At 46.2% G+C, this 20,713-nt stretch overlaps 1 protein-coding gene across 6 annotated transcripts in view; it reads right to left on the bottom strand.

Annotated features, from left to right (window-relative positions):
- Positions 1 to 20,713, bottom strand: part of tenm2a (teneurin transmembrane protein 2a) — a 233,315-nt gene that overhangs the window by 23,530 nt on the left and 189,072 nt on the right. For 4 of the 6 annotated variants that reach the window (XM_084352210.1, XM_084352215.1, XM_084352213.1 and 1 more), the window contains 8 exons: positions 12,953 to 13,075; positions 11,430 to 11,656; positions 10,566 to 10,761; positions 8,269 to 8,370; positions 7,596 to 7,790; positions 5,998 to 6,198; positions 3,949 to 4,134; positions 2,951 to 2,977 (listed from right to left, as the gene is read on the bottom strand). In XM_084352210.1, coding sequence (XP_084208336.1) covers positions 2,951 to 2,977; positions 3,949 to 4,134; positions 5,998 to 6,198; positions 7,596 to 7,790; positions 8,269 to 8,370; positions 10,566 to 10,761; positions 11,430 to 11,656; positions 12,953 to 13,075 — 1,257 coding nt within the window. The remainder of the gene's footprint in view (positions 1 to 2,950; positions 2,978 to 3,948; positions 4,135 to 5,997; positions 6,199 to 7,595; positions 7,791 to 8,268; positions 8,371 to 10,565; positions 10,762 to 11,429; positions 11,657 to 12,952; positions 13,076 to 20,713) is intronic. The other 2 variants (XM_084352211.1, XM_084352212.1) reach the window with 2 other exon arrangements.

Here is a 20,713-nt window from a genome sequence, read left to right on the forward strand (position 1 = left end):
GTGCAATGCAGTAGATGCAACTTTGACATTTGGAGTTGCCCCATAGGATTACATTGCAGCCATGTCGCGGCTGCCAGCTGAGAAGAAACACCTGAGCAATTCCAAAACTTTTGGTAAGTATGAATCATTTACACACCCGAACATGTAAATACACGGCCCAGGTTTAAAATGGCCTAAAAGTCCCCTTTACGATGACTCTGATATCAACATTATTCTGCTAAACTTGTTCCAAATAAGAACATACATTTGTTTCTGAAAACTCATTATGACATTTTCATTTTCTTTTGATTGACAGTTTTGCTCGTCAATGTCTTTTTCACAAAGGCCTTTCAACCGCTGACCTTTCTTGCCATTTTCCTGCATCGCTTTGAATCGTACCTAACACAAGACTGTGTGTTTGCCACATTATAATCTATCAGCGAGCGAGAAAAAAAAGGCACGATGACACACAATGACAATGTTTTCTCCAGCAGCACAAAGAGCCCCAAACAAACTTGTCACAGTGATTTCCTCTTCAATAAATGAGCGAGCAGGATGCGACACTCTTAAGTCTACCCACGGGAGATGGAGGCAAAGACAGGGTTGGCTGATAAAACAATACGTGCATGCACGCAAAAGGCACTTACTCACACGCACACACGCAGCACGACGCACCCTGGAGATATGACCTGACATTTCCCACTCAGTCGTAGTGTGCCGACACAGAGCGAGGAAGGACAAAATAACCCAGTGAGAGATTATGAATATGAAATGCTTTTCATTGAGTCCTGCTCAGTAGATTAATGAACATATTTTCACTCAAGTTGCACTGTAGGATTTTGCCCTCTAACAAATCGCCGCATCAATAAAGCCATGCATTATGAATACAAATAGTGCAATCTAAACCGTGGCAGCAGCTAAATTAACAGGCATTTCACCCCGATTGGCATTTTATCATATGCCTCAAACACCAGGCGATGAGGGAAAGTCAACAAAGGACTTTGAGAAAGACAGTGCGCCATCTTGTTCCCAAGAAGAAGGAGGTGGAAGGATGTGAATGTTTGTCTGTGTGTGTGTGTGGTGTGTGTGTGGAGGGCGGGGGCAGAGAGGCTTAACCACGTTTTTCAGCTCAACAAGAGGAATCAAATCAAAGGTTTTTATCTTTAATTATTACCATTTTCTGCATCAGGGGACTGATCATGACGCTGTATTAACAGTCAGGCTGGAATAGATTGTCCCCCAGTATTGAGCTCAGGGAACAAAGGCAGTTAGCAGTGATTGCCTGTTAAATGGAGTTGCCATTTAAAGCAGCCAAATACTTATGAAGCACCCGGACAGGACAATCCATAGTGGGCATTGATCGGCTTGCCTGGGCAGGCCGGCACGAGGCTCCTCTCTCTTTAATGCCAGGGCCCAGTCGATACCCCCTCATACTAACTAGAATAAAGTGGGATTTCAGAAACTATTAAGTCTCCCCTCCCCACTAATGTAGTTGGACTCTGATGAAATCCCCTTAAAAAGGAGGAGAAATTGCCTTGGGTTATGGGTCAGCACACACACTCTTGTGTGGCGTGCAGTGTGTGTGTGTGTGTGGTTGGGTTGTATGACTGAATAGAGAAAGATAGTGTGTAAAACTCTAGAGGAGGAGGTGAGACAGGGATAGAGAGAGACAGAAAGGATGAGAACAAAGTGCACAAAAGAGTCGAGACTTTGCGCTGAAAAAGTTCCACCATTCTCTCCATTTCCCACGTTTCCAGCTCCGTCTCCTCTAAAGGTCATGAAGTAAAGGTCGCAGGCATAAATCTAAGACCAGATAACTCTGCACTTTCTCAGATAAACTCCGCTCAGCCAGCCCTCCTATTCTTAATAAGCTACCTTATAGAAATTACATTGATTGTTCTTTGAGCTGTCTCTCCGCTTCCCTTTGGCTCCATCTGTTCTTCTTTACTCTCCCCCTCTTTCTTGCTCCCTCTTTAACCCTGCGATTTACCTTTTTTCTCTGGGCTGGCTCTTCATAAAACAATGAGAGCTATTCCATTAAGCGTAGAGGGTGAGAGGACACTCTCAACGGTGCTCCGGGGACCTGTACTGTCAGGCAATCTGTGCCGCTCCGACAGAGGTTCAGCTGCGAGGCTATCTATTAAGCATTCTTGCTGTGCGTGTGTGAGACATCTCACCCTAGACCTGCACCTTTCTCCACTCACGTCGATGTCTTGACCTCAGCCATGATTCTGTTTATCTATGTGTGATCTGGTTAAACTGTTTGGCTGTATTTTTTTTTTTTGTTTTTTTTTTTTCTAGGGAAGGGATGGGTTTGATGAAAAGATAGAAAATCTGGAATTAATGCTCGCTGAGTCATTCACGCACAATCAAACACACGTGCACACAAAATGAATTTATTAGCCACTCTACCATGGCCGCCACTCTTGCCACAAATACCCAAACGCAAACACACACACACTCGACAGCCCTGTGTGTTTTTTGACACCACGTTAAGGCCTCGCATCAGTGGCCTATGAAATTCGCCAATTACCTCCAAAGTTCTTTACGGCTTTCATCATTTTCTCCTCGTGTGAAGCAGCTGTGTTTACGCAAAACATGACCAGAATACCTGAGCAGAGTTATGTGTTTGTGTTTCCACGTTGGAAAATATGGAGGAGAACACACACTCACGCGCATGCACATCCACACATTCACAGCACAGCCCCTCAACACTGCTGATACCACACTTTGGCTCTACGGTACCCCACAACACATCTAGGCTCAATGACAGCTAGCCCCTGCCGCAGCGCACTGCTGTAAATGGGAGCGCGCTGCATGGAGGGAGTTATCATTGAGGCTGGCACCCTAATCTACGGACAGATAGCACCACAGAGTCTACAGAGCCAAGCCAGGCCAAAACCCACAAATGCAGCAGCTAGCTTCTACCACCACAGGCTAAGAAACAAAACACCAGAGTCAGATACGGTACCTGCTTTGTCAACCATGCTCCCATGGTCTGCAGTGGGAGAAAACGTGCAAAAGGTAAGAGATGGGGAGAGGTTTTTTTTTTTTTTTTTTTTTGAATAAATGCAAGCAACATCATGCAGAGCTGAAATGAACAACAGGCAAGCTGAGATAAGCTAACACTGAGAGTGTCTGGTGCTAGTGAAGTGTGCTTTGCGCCAAGCTGAGGCCTGACAACTCTTTCATCTTGGGCTGATGCTGCAGTCAAAGCTGCCCTACTTTCTGATGGGGGAAGCGGGGAGATCATAAACTGTTATTCCCCTGTGCGTGTATGTATGTGTTGGCTTGCGTGCGTGTATATGTGTGTGTTGCTCCGTGCGTGTGTTTTGGTGTTTGTTTGTGTGTGTGTGCGTATCAGATTGCAATCACAGTGCTTGTGGTGACAGGGAAATGAGACTTTGTGTCTCAAAGCACTGTGGGTGAATCAAAGGAATCTGGCACTCATCCATCCACAGTGACAGTGATTGACTGACATAAAAAGTCACGCTCACACACGCCGGCACAACTGTGTGCATGCACACGCACGCACACACACACACACACACACACACACACACACGCACACACACACAAACAAGAGCTTTGTTTTGATCACAGTGAGGTGAAGAGTTTTACCTTTCAACGCATAACTTTGGTGTTTCAAAGGCCAGAGAAACTAAGACTCCTGGGGTCTGCAGTTGAGAGGCAACCTAAAAGCGGTTAAATCATGCTCTTTTGTAATCCTCTCTCCCCCACTTCTGAGAAGTTTGCTCCCTTCCTGACGGCTCGCCCACCTCCTACGTCATCCCTCCCTCTTCAAATTCCCAAAGGTCTCCCTTTTCCCTCCACTTCTCAATTCCAAATTCCTTTAACAAAGTGCACAGGAGCTGCTGACTGGGTGCTGGTGTTTCTGTGCACACCCACCAGTTGACACACACATTAAACACACACCTCCGCACACACAGAACAGGCAGAGGCGCTTACCGATGGTGCAGTGCTCTCCGTTCCAGCCCTGGTGACACTGGCACTTTCCGTCCTTGCAGGTCCCGTGTTTGATGCAGAGCGGGTTGCACACACGCTGGTCACAACCGGCGCCGGTCCAGCCCTCCTCACAGCGACACGCTCCGCCCATACACACTCCGTGGGTGCCACAGTCAACCGAGCAAACCTCTGAGGGAGGGGAGAAAGGTTTGGGTCACAAACAATATTCACTAGACTCAAAGGGTGATGTTTTATGTTGGTTTTTATTTGACTTTTTGTCATATGTGCACCCTTACACAGTGGAGATCGAATACTGTAAGCAGTGATTTGGCGACTTGCAGGTTAAGATGTCTAGAAGAGTTTTTTTGAGATGTCAGGGTTACATATAGTGGTTGTTTCAACGGCATCAAATTGCTTTATTTCAACCAAACTACTGTACATGTTAAAATAAAATCATCTAAATGTCAATGAAACAACAATAATATGCAACCAGGAAATCTAAAAATTTGACTTTTAAACCCTGGTTTGAAAGTAAAGCCCCCCAAATACAAAAGAAAAAATCAGTTCTACGCTTGACTTCATCCCCTGCGACAGAGAGTAACAATGTCAAATTAAGCTGCCAAGTGCCTAAAGCAGCGCAATCAAACAATCATAAACAATCAAACCCGCATTACACTAAACACAATTCTCCATCTTACACCTCCAATTAAAATCAGTGATTATAGTATTGTGAACTGGGTTTATTTCCTGAGCCTTCATTACAGTCACTGTTTGCGAGGCTCAGATGTTGCAGGCAGCGGCGGTGCATGCAGCGAGATGTGACAATCCTGCTCGTGTACTCGGGACCCCTGCTGTGCGGGGAATGTACTATGTACAGACGTTTTGATGCACACTTGCTGAGGGATCCTGCGGTGTGAAACAATGTTGTCTTTATTAAAGTTAAGCATTGCTACTCTCATAACAAATGCTACAGCTCTGTTTGTGATCCTGGGATTGGAAGTGTTGCGAGGTTGTCATGGTGGAGGTTGCTGTCTCTGTTACAGAGGCAGCTCAAGAGCTTTATTTTATTGAGATACAGAATCGCAGAGGTTGAGTATTTTATTATGAAAGGAAGGTGTGTATAAGCAATATCTATCTTCAATTTTCTACTCCATTCAGGGGTGCACCAGGGACAAATGAGCCTCATGCACAGGAGGTGATTCCAGGCAACCGCTATTTTCTTCTTGTACCATCACTTCACCTTCTGTTATCTGTATGTGTCACTGTTTATAATGCAAACACATCTCCGACATTTATAGAGTCAGTGAGTTTAAGAAAACATCTGGCTTTGGCTCTTACTCTGTAAGCTTTGGCTCACTCTCAGGAACAAACGGCCTTTGTCACCACGGTTTTGTTTAGAAAGTAAAATTTAAACTTTTCTAATTAGTTGCTCTGTGTGAGTGTGTGGGTCGATGTTGAAGTCTGTGGGCGGGGTTGCGTAGGTCTGTTTTGCGTTTGTTGGTGTTGTTTGTGGGTGGCGATTCTTCATTTTTATTAAAAATGTTCTTTGTTGCTCTTTTGTGGCTGCTTTTTTATTCATTATATTCTTTTATACATGTTACATGTTGTTACACTTACGTGCGGCCCATTGTAATAAAATGTGCCGTATGAATAAAAGTCTGTTGTCTTGCCCGATTTCGGATTTTGAGCGCTACCCTCATAATCGCAAAAAGCTGTCAGAACCATACTGTTACTGACAGTCTATTGAGAGAGATGATTTGATATAACCCTGACAGTAAAAAACTTGTCACATTGTGTTCCTTTTTGTTCCAATTTGGCTTGGTGGATATAACAGTTGCTGTATCCTATTTCTCGGCGAGTTGTATTGTTTGTGGTCTTGTAGATTCCATCCAAGCACAGTTTGAAAACCAAAAGCCGTACGAAATAAAATGGTAAACTAATTAGCCATGTATCCCAGGGGACCAATATGTTGGAACAATGGCTTCTTCTTACTCCATCTTTCCTCCCCGTATTTTACTCTTTCAGGCGAAGCAGCCCTGCAGTCGTACTCACCCATAGAGCAGTCGGGTCCCATCCAGTTGGGGTCACAGCTGCACAGACCGGTATCTGGTATGAAGGCCCCGTGGCCGTGGCACTGGTCTGGGCACTGAGCCCTGGGCAGCTCGCAGTGGAGCCCTCCCCAGCCTGGCTTACAGTGGCACTCCCCATTCACACAGATGCCATTGTTGGAACACGTCGGATCCAGGCAATCCACTGCATTGAGCGAGAGGTACACCAATGTGAAGCAAAAGAAAATACAGAGAAAAAAACAAATGAACAAAAACCAACAGGAGCTAGAAAGTGTCACATTAGAGGTAAGGCTAGAAACAAATTAAATATTATGAGTCTCTTTAAAAGAAAGAGATGAGGCGGAGGACATATTTTCTTTCTCTGTGTACACAAAAAGATAATGAAATAAAAGAAAATATGTCCAGACATATTACTAAGGCAATTAAAGCTCACAATAATGAATAGCTGAGTCTATAATTGGGGCATAGTAGCAAATGTGCTCCACTCTGAAAGAGCAGCGAGCCTCTCTGACACATTATTCGCTGTGAGCGCTTGTGTATGCATTAGTGTGTATGCGGGTAATACATAGGGGAGAATCTGACACTGTCAGTCTGCCAGCTTGACAGGCAGCTCTGAGTCCGAGCAGTGAGTGAAAACCAATTTGACAAATTACCTCCTCCCGGCAAAGCGCCCACCCACCCCTCTCCTGGCGTCCTCTCACTGTTCCATCCCTCTCTCTCCTCGTCCTCTTTGTCTGACACCTCTCTCACCCCTCTCCTCCCCCCTCCTCAGGCATCATTGACCCCCCGTCGCACCCCTTTCCCACACACACATTCGTGGAAAAGGCGCCCGGTCGCACACAACCTCGGCCCCTCCATTTCTGTTTGCCTGGCAGAAACGGCAGATCACAGTTATCGATTTTCATGTCGCTGGCACTCCAGGTAAATTGTTTGAGGGACTCTGCTGTGATGAATATCAGATTTGAGACCAGAGGAGGAAGGGAGGGAAAAAAAATTGGATGAGAGGGAGATGGAGAGGAAAAAAAAAAGAAGAGCAGGAGAAAATGCTGACCTTGTTCTCCGGCCCTGTGTCTTGACTTCTGCTGTCTGTCACTCTACTCCTTTTCTTCCCTTTGTCTTTCTCTCCCTCTCTTCATCTTCACCCCGGCGCACTGTGCTCTCTCTTCTCCCTCCTTTACCAATTCTCTCTTTCTTCATACATATTCACCTCTCACCGCTGCCCTGACTTATCCCTCCTTTTCTCTCTCTCGCTCCCTATCTTTGTGACGACAGAGAATGTGGCGGGCTGATCCTTCTTAACAAGGATCAATAGAAGCAATTTCATCCCTTAATAAAATCTCTGACGTGTTTGGCTGCGGCATCATACTTCATTGGTATATATGGAGGGAACTGACACTCGGTCAGAGTACGATTATGCCATGATGAGCTGTCTAAGTTAGAAGGAGTGTGTGTGTGGATGCGTATGCTGCTGTGCAAACGTTCATGTTTCCGACTTGTCAAAACCCATAAAAAAAATAAAAAAAAATGAGACCATCCCACATCCTCGAGGATCACCACACCATTAACCCTGCCTCCTCTCACCCTCTGCACAGCTCTGCCCTTTGTAGCCGATGGAGCACACACAGTTGCCATCGGTGCAGGTGCCGTGGCCGCTGCAAAGAGGGTCGATGCACTGCGTGACGGGGACATCGCACTCGGGTCCCTTCCAGCCGCTGTAGCACACACAGGAGCCCTTGTCGTATTGGCCGTTGCCACTGCACAGCACCGGGCACGCCGCTGGAGGAGCGGAGAGAGGGAGGAAAGGGGGAGAGATTAAACCCCGAGCACGACAGAAGAAAAACAATTAGCGGGCTTTTCAGAGATTCTCAAAGCGGTGAAAAGCCAGGGCGCCCACCCACACACACACCCACACCCGCCTAACCCCACCAACACTTCAGCGCGTATGAGGGTGAATAGAGTGGTTAAGGGGCTGGAGAGTGGCAATGACATGAAGAGTAATTACAGGCAGAGGTAACTAAACTATTCATCAAAGCTGTCTATCCCAGGTGAGCGCAGAGCGAGCGAGACGTTAGCTGGGGGAGCTGCCATTCATCATCAGTCATCTTGTCTCGGCTCCACCTAAGGCCATGCGCCATCTTACCGCTCCTGATCCTCGCTCGCTGAAATGCGCCAGCTCGCCTAATTAGACAGCAGAATTTTTATCTTATTTTTTTTGACGACGGAAGAAAACACATTTTGTAAAGCAGCCCGCTACCTTTGGAGCAGTCCATGCCATGGAATCCTGGGAAGCAGTGGCACACGCCAGAATTACACTCTCCGTTGCCATGGCAATTGCGCGGGCACTCTTGCACCGAATCTGTGAAGACGACAAAGTGAGACAGAGAGGGGGGTGGGGTGGGGGGGGGGAGTGAGAGGGAGAGTTTGATGGCAAGCATCAAAGCATTCGATTAAATCATTGGCACCATTCACTCCTTGAAGATAGTACAGATCGAGTCAAGCCGCTCCGAGTCTCGCAGTCGCAGAGACATCAAAAGCGAACGCCCTCCTCCAAGATTCCATGCATCCCTTTTTCAGTGCATCTTTCATAGCGTGTAGAGAATGCTTTTCGAATCAGCCATTCCTCAACACCATCATCCATCCATCATTTGTCTGCACGCTGCGTCAGAAATGTTCTTGAATTCTCCGACCCCTCTCCTCTTCCCTACAATCTGCCACTTTCCCTTTCGTCTCGCTTGTTTACCCCTCGTCGGGCCCCACCAAGGTCATTAATACTTCATCCAGGTGTGGTTGCTTGGTGCAGCGAGGCAGATTTTAGCTGGACCCTCCTGCATGTGTGTGCGCGTGCTTCTGACGCATGACTTCAGCGCTCCATCCACCTCTTAGTGCCTCTTAACCCACTTACCAGACGAGAACAGTTTGGTGGGAAGAAACAGGGTCGATGCTAATGATAAGGAGGCATTTTGGACTTTTATCCGTCCCTTCCTCCTACCCTTGTTGCTTTTTCCAGCTTCCACTCATCTTACACAAAAGCATTACTCAGCCTTTCCATGCTGCCTTCCTCTCGAACACTTCCTCTCTCTTATTTCTGTCCTTCTCAGCCAATTCCCCCCCCCAAAATCTCAAACCCCATGTCTCCCTCTTACCCTAATGCCAACCTCTCTTTCACTCTCCTCTTCAGCTCCTCCTCCTCCCGTCCTTCACTCCACTTCACTCCATTCTGGCTTTGCCCCCACCATTATGTCTTTCCTCCAGCTACCCCTCTCGGCACTCACTCTAATTCTGCCCTCGCCGCCTCTGCCTCTCCTTCTCTCCTGTACTCCTACTGCTGAAAGCTCTACCGCCAGATATTGACGGTGAAGGATTCTTTCACTCAGCTTGACTCTTTCTATCCATCCCCCTTGTTCCCACACTCATGCCTCCAACACAGTTGAAATTATTTGGGGCACTGTTTCCGGTCCTAAAAAACATCCAATTTGCAAGGTTGCAGTGGGATTTTATTTGGATTCATCCATGGTCTGGTTTCCGATGATTTCCAAGACAATTGAGTTTTTGCTCCTGGTTGATTTTCTGCCTCTTCACACTTGTACAAACACCGTGGAAGTGAGTCTACACTCTCAGATATAATAAGTTTTGTTTTCTTTTTCGATGCATACTGTCAATTTAGCCTACTACGCTTTGGCAAAGACAAATCTTTTACCTCGCTAAGCGGTCCCGCCTACTTGACAATGTTGTGTTGTTCGTGACAACGTCGTGCACATGCTGGTGGAGAGTGTTTTTGCACCCTGTGAAGTTTTTGTCAAACTGGGGAAAAAAAAATCTGACGAAAATACTACCATGCCCCTCTTAAAGAAGCACTCCACCAATGTTGCACATTTCTGTGTCTCCAAAGGGAGCAAAGTCTGATAAATTGCCTCAAGTGATGTCAAACACAAATCTTTTACCTCACTAAGCGGTCCCGTCTACTTGCCAACGTTGTGTTGCTCGTTGTGCACATGCTGGTGGAGAGTGCTTTTGCACCCTGTGAAGTTTTTGCCAAACTGGGGTAAAACATTGGACTAAAATGCTCTTAAAGGGATACTCCACCAATTTTACACATTTCCAGTGGGAGCGAAGTCTGACAAATTCCCTAAAGTGAGGTCACCTGAGGGAGTCACAGTAATAGTTTGAATGAAGAAAGAAGACGTCTGTAGCCCGCTCCTCATATCTGCTTGAGGCTAGCGGCTGGATGCCGAGTTGCATTGTGGGTAACGTTTGGCACCAGGTTTGACAAGGAAGAAGAATGTGTGGAATAAAAAAGACGTTATCTCTGGCTCTGCTGCATCGGTTTTTATACTTAACAAAAAAAAACTGTCCATCATCCCTCTGACAATGTAATAGGCTACTGTAGAAGTGCCATGCTACGTCAGTGGAGTACTCTTTTAAATCACTTGTAGTGAATAGCTTCATTCCCCATCTCTGAAATGCTGGTGCTTAATCTCATCTTACCTCTCTCCCTACTTCCCCCCCTATTTCCCTCCCTCCTTCCACCCGCTACAACTACAAATGTCTCACCCATGACGTTTGTGCTGAAAGAAACCGTCTCTCTCTCCCGGCCGTCGTTGTAGAAGGCCAGGTGCCAGGCACCGGCGTCCAGGTACTGGACAAACACTGCCTCATTGAGGACCACAGTTTGGATACTCCTCCTCTCCCGTGGAGACTCCACCACGCTCCACTTCTCCTTCCCATCCAGGCGCTCCATATAGTCGTACTGTGGGAGAAAATAAAGAGACCGAGAGAGTTTGGGGTTGAATGGATGTGAGACTGATTCAACTATGACTCATGTATGAAGTGCTGGGGTGGCACTTTTCCGACTTTGAAAAATGACCTATGGTTGTATATGCAGGAAGACTAAAAGATGAGGGGAGTAAGTGTGGCTGGAAGGGAAGCATGAAGAATGCAACAGGGAGCTCCCTGGGAGTTGTCATTCTCTTTGGGTTTCTGGGAGCATTGCAGAAAGGTTTTTTTTTTTTTTACTGCTGCACAGTAGCCACAACTTTATGGTCTTTACCAGCTGAGGTCAGGCCAGGCAGTGAAATCTGAATGCAATTATGTCTCATTCTACAAATCAAATCTGCTGTTAATTGAATAGCTTCTAATTAATACGAGGCAGTAAAAGTTACATTACTGTGAAATTTAATTAAGTGTAAATCTTAGGCTAAATTAGTTTTTTCAAACTAATATAATGAATCACACATGAATTTCAGGATTTCCCATGACACATGAAAGTTTTTTTTAATGTATTCTTCATTTCAGCTGATCAATATGAAGATAAAGGGTCCCTAATGAATAGATTGATCATTCTGTGATTAGCTAATTACCCTGAAGGTTCAGAAGATGGAGAATCTACGCTTGCTCGCGCTTGGTGCCAGATTTTACCTGTGCGTGTGAGGGGGGCAGGCCCTTGCGGATGTACACTCCGAACAGAGCATCTTTGCCGAGGGAGATGTTGAACTTGAGGAACTGCGGTATGCTGAGGTGGAGCAGGGACCTCCAGAACACTCCCGGAGGCACCTCCTGGGTCACCCGCCTCCCGACCTCGATGTTGCCTGTGTCTATACTGCTGTTACGGCCTGCCCACGGACCTGGAGCGAGGGGGAAAGAAACTGCATAATCTGTGATTACAGGCTTCGATTGTCAGAGTCAATAGTTAATCATCACTGTTTACTTGAAATAATCTGCTATAAAAATTCACGGCCATTGAATAGTGGAGGACGAGCACCATTAGCTCTGCAAACTGCGCGCCCACAGTTTATGTTAAAATGAGTGTTGTTACATGTGACGGTGGGATGCAAAATGATGCCTTTGTAGCGGAGCCGGCAGGACTGTGGACTTTGTTGTCTGGGCTGAAATGAGAGCGAGCTGATAGAACTGCAGGGCACAGCTTTCCAAGCAGACAGGCACGCACGCAGAAACACACAGCATCCTGCAATCAGGTCAGTCATCTAGCAGCAGAGTTGGGGCCCAGGCAGACAGAGAAAGACTGAGTTTGAGCGCGTGTGTGTGTGCTCGCCGAATAGCGAAGAAATAAAAGTAACAATGAGAAGAACAACAGCAGCATCTGGCCTAGACGGCTGGGGAACACAACACAACAGTCCTCTCATTAATACAGAATACAGACACAGAGCAGCAGCCCACACGTACCTATAGCACATGCTGTGTGTGTTACAGAGCGAGATCGAGCGAGCGAAAGAAGAATAGATAGAGAACCGCATGGGGGCCTTAAAAGAGAGAGGGGTGGAGGGGGTGTGTGTGCAGTTGGTGTTTTACCTCGCTGCTGACTGAAACGATAAACCTAGCTCGACACAACTCAGCGGAGTGGTTAAACAGCACATACTGATAGCACAGCTAGTACTGTGTCATGAATAATGAAAACGTTTTAGTTGGCGGGACTGTTTTAATATGTTACGCGCAGCAGAAACAGCATTTAAAAGCCTTAAAGGATGACGCTGTTTCCAACAAATGTCTGTCCTTCAGTACTTTATGACATTCTGTTTGTGGCACTCAGCCCCCGAGCCAATTTGTTCCTACTGAAGACTGGATATATAGAGCTTTATCTTACGAGTGAATACTGCATTTGTTGGGGACTATTTTCCGCTGCGGAGTAATGCACATTTAGCATGTTAGTGAGGTTATTCAGCACCGGGATATGAGTGAAAATGATGTGTTTTCAATAGTTTCTGGACAACAATGGAGCACTCTTCCATAGAGGTAAAGCTATATCAGGCTTTGGAGACACAGACAACACTTGGTAGTAGCTGGTTTTGGTTTTCTTATGGAATTTGTTGTCAAAAACACATAAATATGGATTTCACTACCCTCATCCTTTCGAGGGTACCGAGTTCTGCCTCGCAGCTCAGTGTGTGGATTTTCATGTGGGGTGTGAGCGCTGTAGTTCATACCTCTGCCTCCAGAGGGCAGCGTGGCCACATCACTGTTGACAGGCAAGCCAGCTCCCAGTCCGTTGTTCAACACAGGGCCGTCGGACGGCTTCAGCTGCCATGTCAAACCCAGCAAGTTGATCGCTGCACACAAAGGGACGGAGAGAGAGAGAGAAGAGGAGGGGGGGGGGGAGAGGGGAAGGGAGGGGAGAGGATGTGAGGACATATGACTTGAGCGGTGAATTGTCTGCGAGCCTGGTATAAAAAAAGCCACACTTGAAAGCTCATCAAGCCAAAGAAATACAGGAGGCCAACGCTCTATGTCTGATCTGTCATTTATACGGCACCCAGTGCAGCTTTTATAGAATGCTGCTTTTATACTTGCGTTAGTGCATATCAATCAAAAACCACTGTTAACAAAGTGGCAGGTAACCCGCAGCACAGAAAACCGAGGCAGGTCTTACAAAACAGACAATTAAAAACCATAAAAGGGCCTTGTCTCGTTCCCTTTCTTTACCTCAACCTCTCACAATCCTCTTTCAACTTGACAGCATCTCCTGCTTTTATTTTGGAAGCCTTTACACCGTCTCGTGGAGAGCAAGTGACAGATCGGTCTCTGAAGAGATCGCTCCATGACTCTCTCCTCTCCCTTCTCCTCATCCTTTGTCCTCTGTTGTGTTATTGTGTGCTGGTGGTATATGACTGCTCGAGCGTATGCGCTCTTCATTTTGTCAGCTTTTTACTCCTCCTGTGTCTCTTCCCTCCTTTAGCCTGCTGCCATGCGTCTCCACCCCCGGAAGAAACCGCCCGAAAAAAATGAAACAGTAAGAAAATAGTCGCTTCCTTTACTGTACACAAAAGTAGATATTCTGTGTTTTAATCTCTCTGATGCTCTTGAACAATTTCCTGAGTAAGAACGGTGGACATGCATCGTTTGCTCATGTCTGAATATTTAAAAGGATGTTATGGGAAAGGCAGAGTGTACCTGCAGTGTTGTACGTATACATGAACACTGTGATGTGAGCCTTGAGGATGCTCACGGATGTGTGATGGTGTACGATGCATTATGTAGGTGTTATTGGCCTCATCCTCACCGCATGAGCCTTATAAGACCTGCACGTGAAGCCCGGGAATCAATTTCCCTCTTGTCAAATCCCATCTCCACTCGCCCGAGGTTTGCACACGCAGGGAGGAGCGTAAAAGTTGCAAGAGAAGGGGATGCGGCTTTAGGAAGTGCTGCCGGGGCAGACTCATTCTCACCCCACCGATTGTCCCATCGCTCTCTGTTTCTTTGTTTCTTCCTTTTTATGTTTCTTCTCTTTCCCTCTTTCTCCCCTCCCTCGCTCCTGGTCAAAGGAAAGCGCTGACACCTCGGCTGCTGCCCGGCCTCCACTGTCAGCTCTTTTTTATTTTTCATGTGAGAGGGGGGGCTGGCGTAGAGAACAAGAGAGACGGAGCGAGAGGGAGAGAATGCGGAGAAACTACAGTGTCCTTCCCCCCTCTTGTCTCTTTTCTGTTACATCCACCTCTTGCCCTCTCCTCTCTCATCACGCTGACCTTCATTCCTCTCCCTCTTTTCCTTCTAATTCTCCCTTTTTTCCTCCTTCTCTTCGTCTTATCTCTGCCTGTCCTTCCTTGTAGATAACGCAGACATGCATCCGCGCACACATTGCGGGCGCACGCACGCGCAAAGATGGTATCAAGGGGGGGGAGCAGTCGATGGAAAGATTACCTATTGAATCAGCAAGAGACAGTAAGCAAGAGTGAGTCTATTGTGACGGTGCTCTCAATCTAGGTCATCCCCAAGAACACATCAGACAGCCCTATAGTTATCTTATTGTGCATGTGTGTGCGACGGTGGGTGCACATGTGTGGTTTTCCCGAATGAGTCTCCTCTTTCTGTGTTTGATTGGGAAAAGCTGACCAATAGATGGCACTCTTACTCCTTGGCGTCAGGAGCACAAAAAGCCAAAGCTTTTGTCAACAGGTTTCTTTGCAGCAGCACGCCGAGCAGGAGAGACGGAGAAAGAAAGGAAGACACAGACAAAGAGAGACACTTGTTATCATTCTCTTTACAAGCGCCATCCCTCATTTTAACAACACTTCTAACTTTGTTAGTGTGTAATTTTAGCCAAAATGAAACCGCTGAAATTGACGTATTTAGCTTTGTGTTGCCATAATTTTAAGCATTTTCTTTTCGGATCATAATTGCCGTAATTACTGTTTTCAAGCTGCATTGGAAGGCTTTATTAAACGCCATGCCAATAAAAAAGCCTATCTGAATTGAATTCGACTGACAGACACAGGGAGAACGAGAGAGAAAGAGAGAGAGACAGTCTGACTCTGTGAGACAGGGCTGTGCTCCCTTTCTAATCTCTGTCTCCTCACTCGAGTTCATTTTAAGAGACACGCGCACACAAAACACACATGTACGCACGCATGGAAAGATCACAGAGAAACAGGTTTAACAAGCAAACTAGCTGGATTAAAAATAGATCAGTTGCTTCACGAGGTTTTTATGTAATCTCGATGCATAATTCAGGGAGGCAAAGTGCTTGCCAGTATCATCTGCAAAAGACAGCATCTGAAACAGCGGCAGCACACGTGATCCTGTGACAAAAAGGAGAGGAGAAAATAAAGGACTGACTGACGGACAGAGGGACGCGGGAGATGAAAAGGAGGAGACGGCCGCGGTTCGGAGAAGGGGGCCAGCGGTCAGGAGCTCTCGCAGAAATCTCGATGAACCTCGGCGGAGAGGAGGAGAGAGCAACAGAGAGAATACTGGAGGACAGCGAGAACTGAGAGAATATTTAAGAACATATCAAATCCCCCGAGGATGAGGAAAAAAAAGAGCAGGGAAAACAGGCTACAGATGATGATGCAGAGAAGAGAGGAAGAGATGAATAAGCGGGGCCTCCATGGATGAAACGAGGAAGGGAGAGGAAGATGGCAAGTGGAGAGGAAAGATTTAAGGGATGAGTGGCCCTGCATTCATTGACTGGTTGGGGAAGAAAAGATGGCCGTGCTTCTTCCTCTGACAGTAAGTGGTTCGCAACACAGGCAATCAAACAGAAATACAACGCTCGTGCGTTAAGGCTTTTTTGAGAAACATTTCCATGTGTCTGAGTAGAGGGTGTGACTGGATTTCTGCATGAGAGGAAAAACAGAGAGGAGATGGAGAAAGGTGACTTTGTGGCAGACTGTGCACCGAGTGTCCCCCGACTGGAAAATATTGTATCATCATCATTCTGTTCTCTGGAACATGTTCCAAACCCTCTCTCTCTCTCTTCCCTCCTCTATGTTCGCACGTCTCTCGTCCCGTTTCCGTCTCACCTCAACCATATCATTGCCTATTTAAATGCCAGCATCTCCCATTGAACCAATTGCACTGCTCCTAATTGCACCACAGAGGCAGAGAATGGCCTCTCGCATGTTTTTCTGTGTAATCTCTTGCAATGCGACTTAAATTACACAAAGAGCACAAGTGTGCGCACTCACGCATGCACGCACGCACGCATAGGCAGCACACTCTTCTTTGCCATCTCCCCTGGCCATCCTGATAAATGCATATTAACTGTTTTAATTCACCACTAAATTAACAACTCTGACCTCAATTAGGGCGGTAATTGTAGCCAGCCCCCCATCCTCGGCCCGGCTGCTAATTGGTTTAGGAAGCCTTTTCCCTGCCCTTCTATCTTTCGCAGCGCCCACCCCACCCGCCGCCATCCTCAAGGCCCTCGTTTAGCGAGCTGGTAGACATTTTGTTGCCCAAAAACAAACACATGCACAAATAGCAGCCGCCTGAGAAAACCTTTCCTCCCTCCCTCGCACCTTTCTCTCCATTTCTGCAGCACCAATATCGGAGACACTGAGGAAAGAGCAGTTTGCTGCCTTGCATTCTCAATATTCAGGCCGTTTGGGATATTTCTGAGAATTTACCACACAATATCCACTTATGTAGTCTATAAATAAGGCAGCCTTCTCTCTCAGCTAAGTTCAGAAGGCGCTTCTTGCTGAGATCATTTAGAGTCTCAGACAGAGCGACGGGGGCGGTGGTTGGCTGTTGCCCTTGGGGGTCATATACACTGAGAGAGACAATTTGTCTGCTTCTCAGCGTGTGTGCGTGAGTCCGCGTATGCATGCTTAAAATTGCATGGTATTAACAACAACTGCACGCTCGTGCGCACACACACACACTGCAACCCCCGACGGGACCTTCCTCACCCAGCTGATGCAACTGAACTGTAATTGACTGCAACACAAAAGGTTATGTGAGTTGCTTGCAGCTCCCACCTGCAAAACAGCATCTGCGGCGGAGAGAGAAAACGGCAACTCACTCAATCACGCAGCAGAAATGGTTTCCTTATTGGCACTGAAATATTGAGACGCCCTGACGCAGATGTAGCCGCGCGCATGTGCTTGCGCGCGCGCGTGCATGCACGTGTGTGATGGGCTAAATGAAAAGAGATGTGAATCTGAGTGATGTCCTCCTTTCTGAATCCTCATTTCCTCTTCAGATATCTCTACCCTGACCCCCCCCCCCCCCCCCCCCCCCATCACAGCCCCTCCCTCCCTCTGCCTTCTCTTCTCTACATCAACCCACTCTGCCTCGTCTCATCCCTCCCTACCTCGGTCCTTTCCCTCTCATCGATCTGTATTAGAAACAGGATATGAGGGACTATGCTATCTTATCACACATCAGAGAGCTAGAGAGAATGAGTGAGGAGGAAAGACGAAGGAAGAGTACGTTCTGGGGGCCAAGAGAGGGAGAGGACTGAGAGACAACGCGAGGCGGAGAAGAGAGGACGGCAATTTCTTTCACTTCATCCATCTCCTGTTTAGAACACAGGACTGGTGAAGCTCCATGGGGCCTAATTGGACTAACGATTGGGCCCAGATAAGACCCGCACTAATGAATCAAAGAATGAGGAAATAAATGAATGAAATGAGCCCATGCACTCTGATACAGGCAACATGAACACTCAGCAATGACGTCAGCAAGTCTGTAGATTCGGTTGGAAGCATTTTCCCTCCAGAGCACGTCCAGAAACTTAGCAGAAAGTCCAAGGATCAACATCGATGGTACCACCACGTGCTGTCTGAACAAGCGTGCACCCTGCTTAGTATCACCTGACCAGTGCAGGTGACCCATTTATCCCTCTGGTGCAGATGGTATAGCACCTTGTGCCCGGTCCTGGCCATGCCCTGCCCTTTTCCTGGACTGGCAGCGTGTGGTAAGATCCTAACCTTTATCAGTACGACAGGCCCTGCTGCTACAGACACACGCTCCACGTCTGATCCTTATGCCCAGGTTCCTGCATTCACCATATGCCCAACCGTGCCCTCACCTCAGCACACACACACAACAAATGTATACGGACACACACAAACACACACGCACACGCTGGCATGAGCGACACATCCTGACCTCTAGCTGTTCTGCCGCAGATCAGCAGAAGGGAAGCCACATGCAGAGTGAGAGGGGACTTTGGGGTCAAGGAGCTGGGTTTGGAAGGTAGCCACGTCGAGAGACCTGCAGGTCCGACAACTGAAGCAGCCAGGAGGCATACTCAAGGACTCACTATTTTTTTTTTTATGTTTTTCTCTGACTATTAAAATACGGGGGAGAATCAATCAATAAAAGAAATCAACAATATTCCGAAAAAGTTCAAAACTTTCATACATAATTGGCAACACATTTGCATTTTCTCCCTGTTTTCTCTTCACTTTCTGTTACTAAGGCAGTGGTTCTCAAACCCTGGGTTAGGACCCCCCATGGTGTTGCAAGATAAAACTGAGGAATCCAGAGATGATTAATAAGACAGAAAGGAAGGGAAAAAACACATTGCTGCTCCTAAAACTTGTTTTTTGTTTGATCTCGAGTTCACCTCTCAGAGTCTTCAAAAAAACATCCAAGAAGGGAAGATCTCTCTCTGGAGCAACAGGTTGCAGCTCATAGACATGACCTGAGATAACGTGTTGCGTGTAGACATCAGTTTTACTTCAAAATGCCAAAAATAAGAAAATGAAAAAACATTTTTTCCTCCTAAACTTTCAATTTAATTTCTTTTTCCAGAAGTATGTCAGGCAGTGATTTTCCAAACTAGAGGTTGAGACCCCCCCGAGACAAGTCTGAAAGGCTGAAAGATGCTTAAAAAGAAATATTAACAATGATTAGTTTTACCTCTTGAAGCCTCTGAAAACTGTTCAAATGAATTTCTCAAAGAAAAAATGCATAACTTTTCATTTCACCTCTGTATTCTTTCCAAGAAACTATTCAAACCCAAGAAGGGAATGTCTGTTTGGTTGAATGCTCTCTTTACAAGACAGCACTGCTGAAGCAGGGCAGGAAGCTCAAAGGCTCGGACGTCTACATCAACGAGAATCTCACCAGAAAGAATGCGAGCATCGCCAGAAAAGCTCGACAACTGAAGAAAGGAGGCAAGATCCAACACACCTGGACGGCGAACTGCAGAATCTACATCAAAATGAATGGATCTTCACCAGAAGACGTCAAAATAATGCAAATCAGGAGTGAGGAAGAACTGGACAAATTCAACAATTAAGGTATGGCTGACGATCTCTCCATAACTACAGAGCAACAAAGGTTAAGGGTTCTTACACAGTACAAAAAGACAATGAATATAACAGAGAGGATTGCCACACATGAAAATGTGGAGCTGATAACACATCAACATGTGAAACACACCTTAACAGACCCGAATGAAGGAATTGACCCGGAAAATCACTTCTACTGTAACATGACTGAGAAATGCCAATACTACACGGATGAGAAATACAATGGGAGCATTGAGATGGAGGGGAAACTGTCTCTCATTCACTTTAATAGCCGGAGTCTATATACCAACTTTGACCACATCAAGGAATACCTACACCACTTCAAAAATCCTTTCAACATCATTGCGGTGTCGGAAACATGGATTAATGAAGACAAAGGCGCAGATTTTTGCCTGGAAGGATATAAGCTTGTTTGTGTGAACAGAAGAAACAAAGGTGGAGGTGGAGTGGCCCTTTTCATTGACAATAACATCAAGTTCGAGACGGTACAAAATATGTCTATAGCTGTTGAATATTTAATGGAATGTGTGACAATTGAAATCTGTATTGCAAAAGGTAGAAATATATTGATAAGTTGTGTTTACAAAGCACCAGACTCCAAGATAGATGATTTCAATGAATGTGTGGGTGGGATATTCTCAGAAACTAGCCAAAAGAGGGTATTCATCTGTGGTGATGTAAATATTGACCTACTTAACCCAAAAAATAATACGATGATAGATGAGTTTACCAATACGATGTATTCGATGGGCCTACAACCTCTCATTACACGACCAAGTAGAATCACTACCCACAGTGCCACTTTAATCGATAACATTTTCACTAATATTATGGGGAACGACATAACAAGCGGACTACTGATAAATGACATAAGTGACCACCTACCAATCTTTGCTATCTATGACTGGAAACACACTGTGAGAAGAATACAGACCAACTGTACGTATAGAAGGGTTAGGAATGACAAAGGATTGAATACACTAAAAAATGAATTAATAAGGCAAAACTGGAGCAGTGTTTACAATACAACAGATGTGAATGATGCATATGATGCCTTTTTGCATATATTTAAAACATTGTATGACAAGCACTGTCCGGTAGAAAAAAGAAAAACTAAACAGAGCAAAGACATGAAACCTTGGCTGACAAAAACATTGATAAATGCCTGCAAGAAGAAAAACACCCTGTACAGACAATACATAA

The sequence above is a fragment of the Pagrus pagrus genome (assembly GCF_965226575.1).
Source record: "Pagrus pagrus genome assembly, chromosome: 5".
NCBI lineage: Eukaryota > Metazoa > Chordata > Actinopteri > Spariformes > Sparidae > Pagrus > Pagrus pagrus.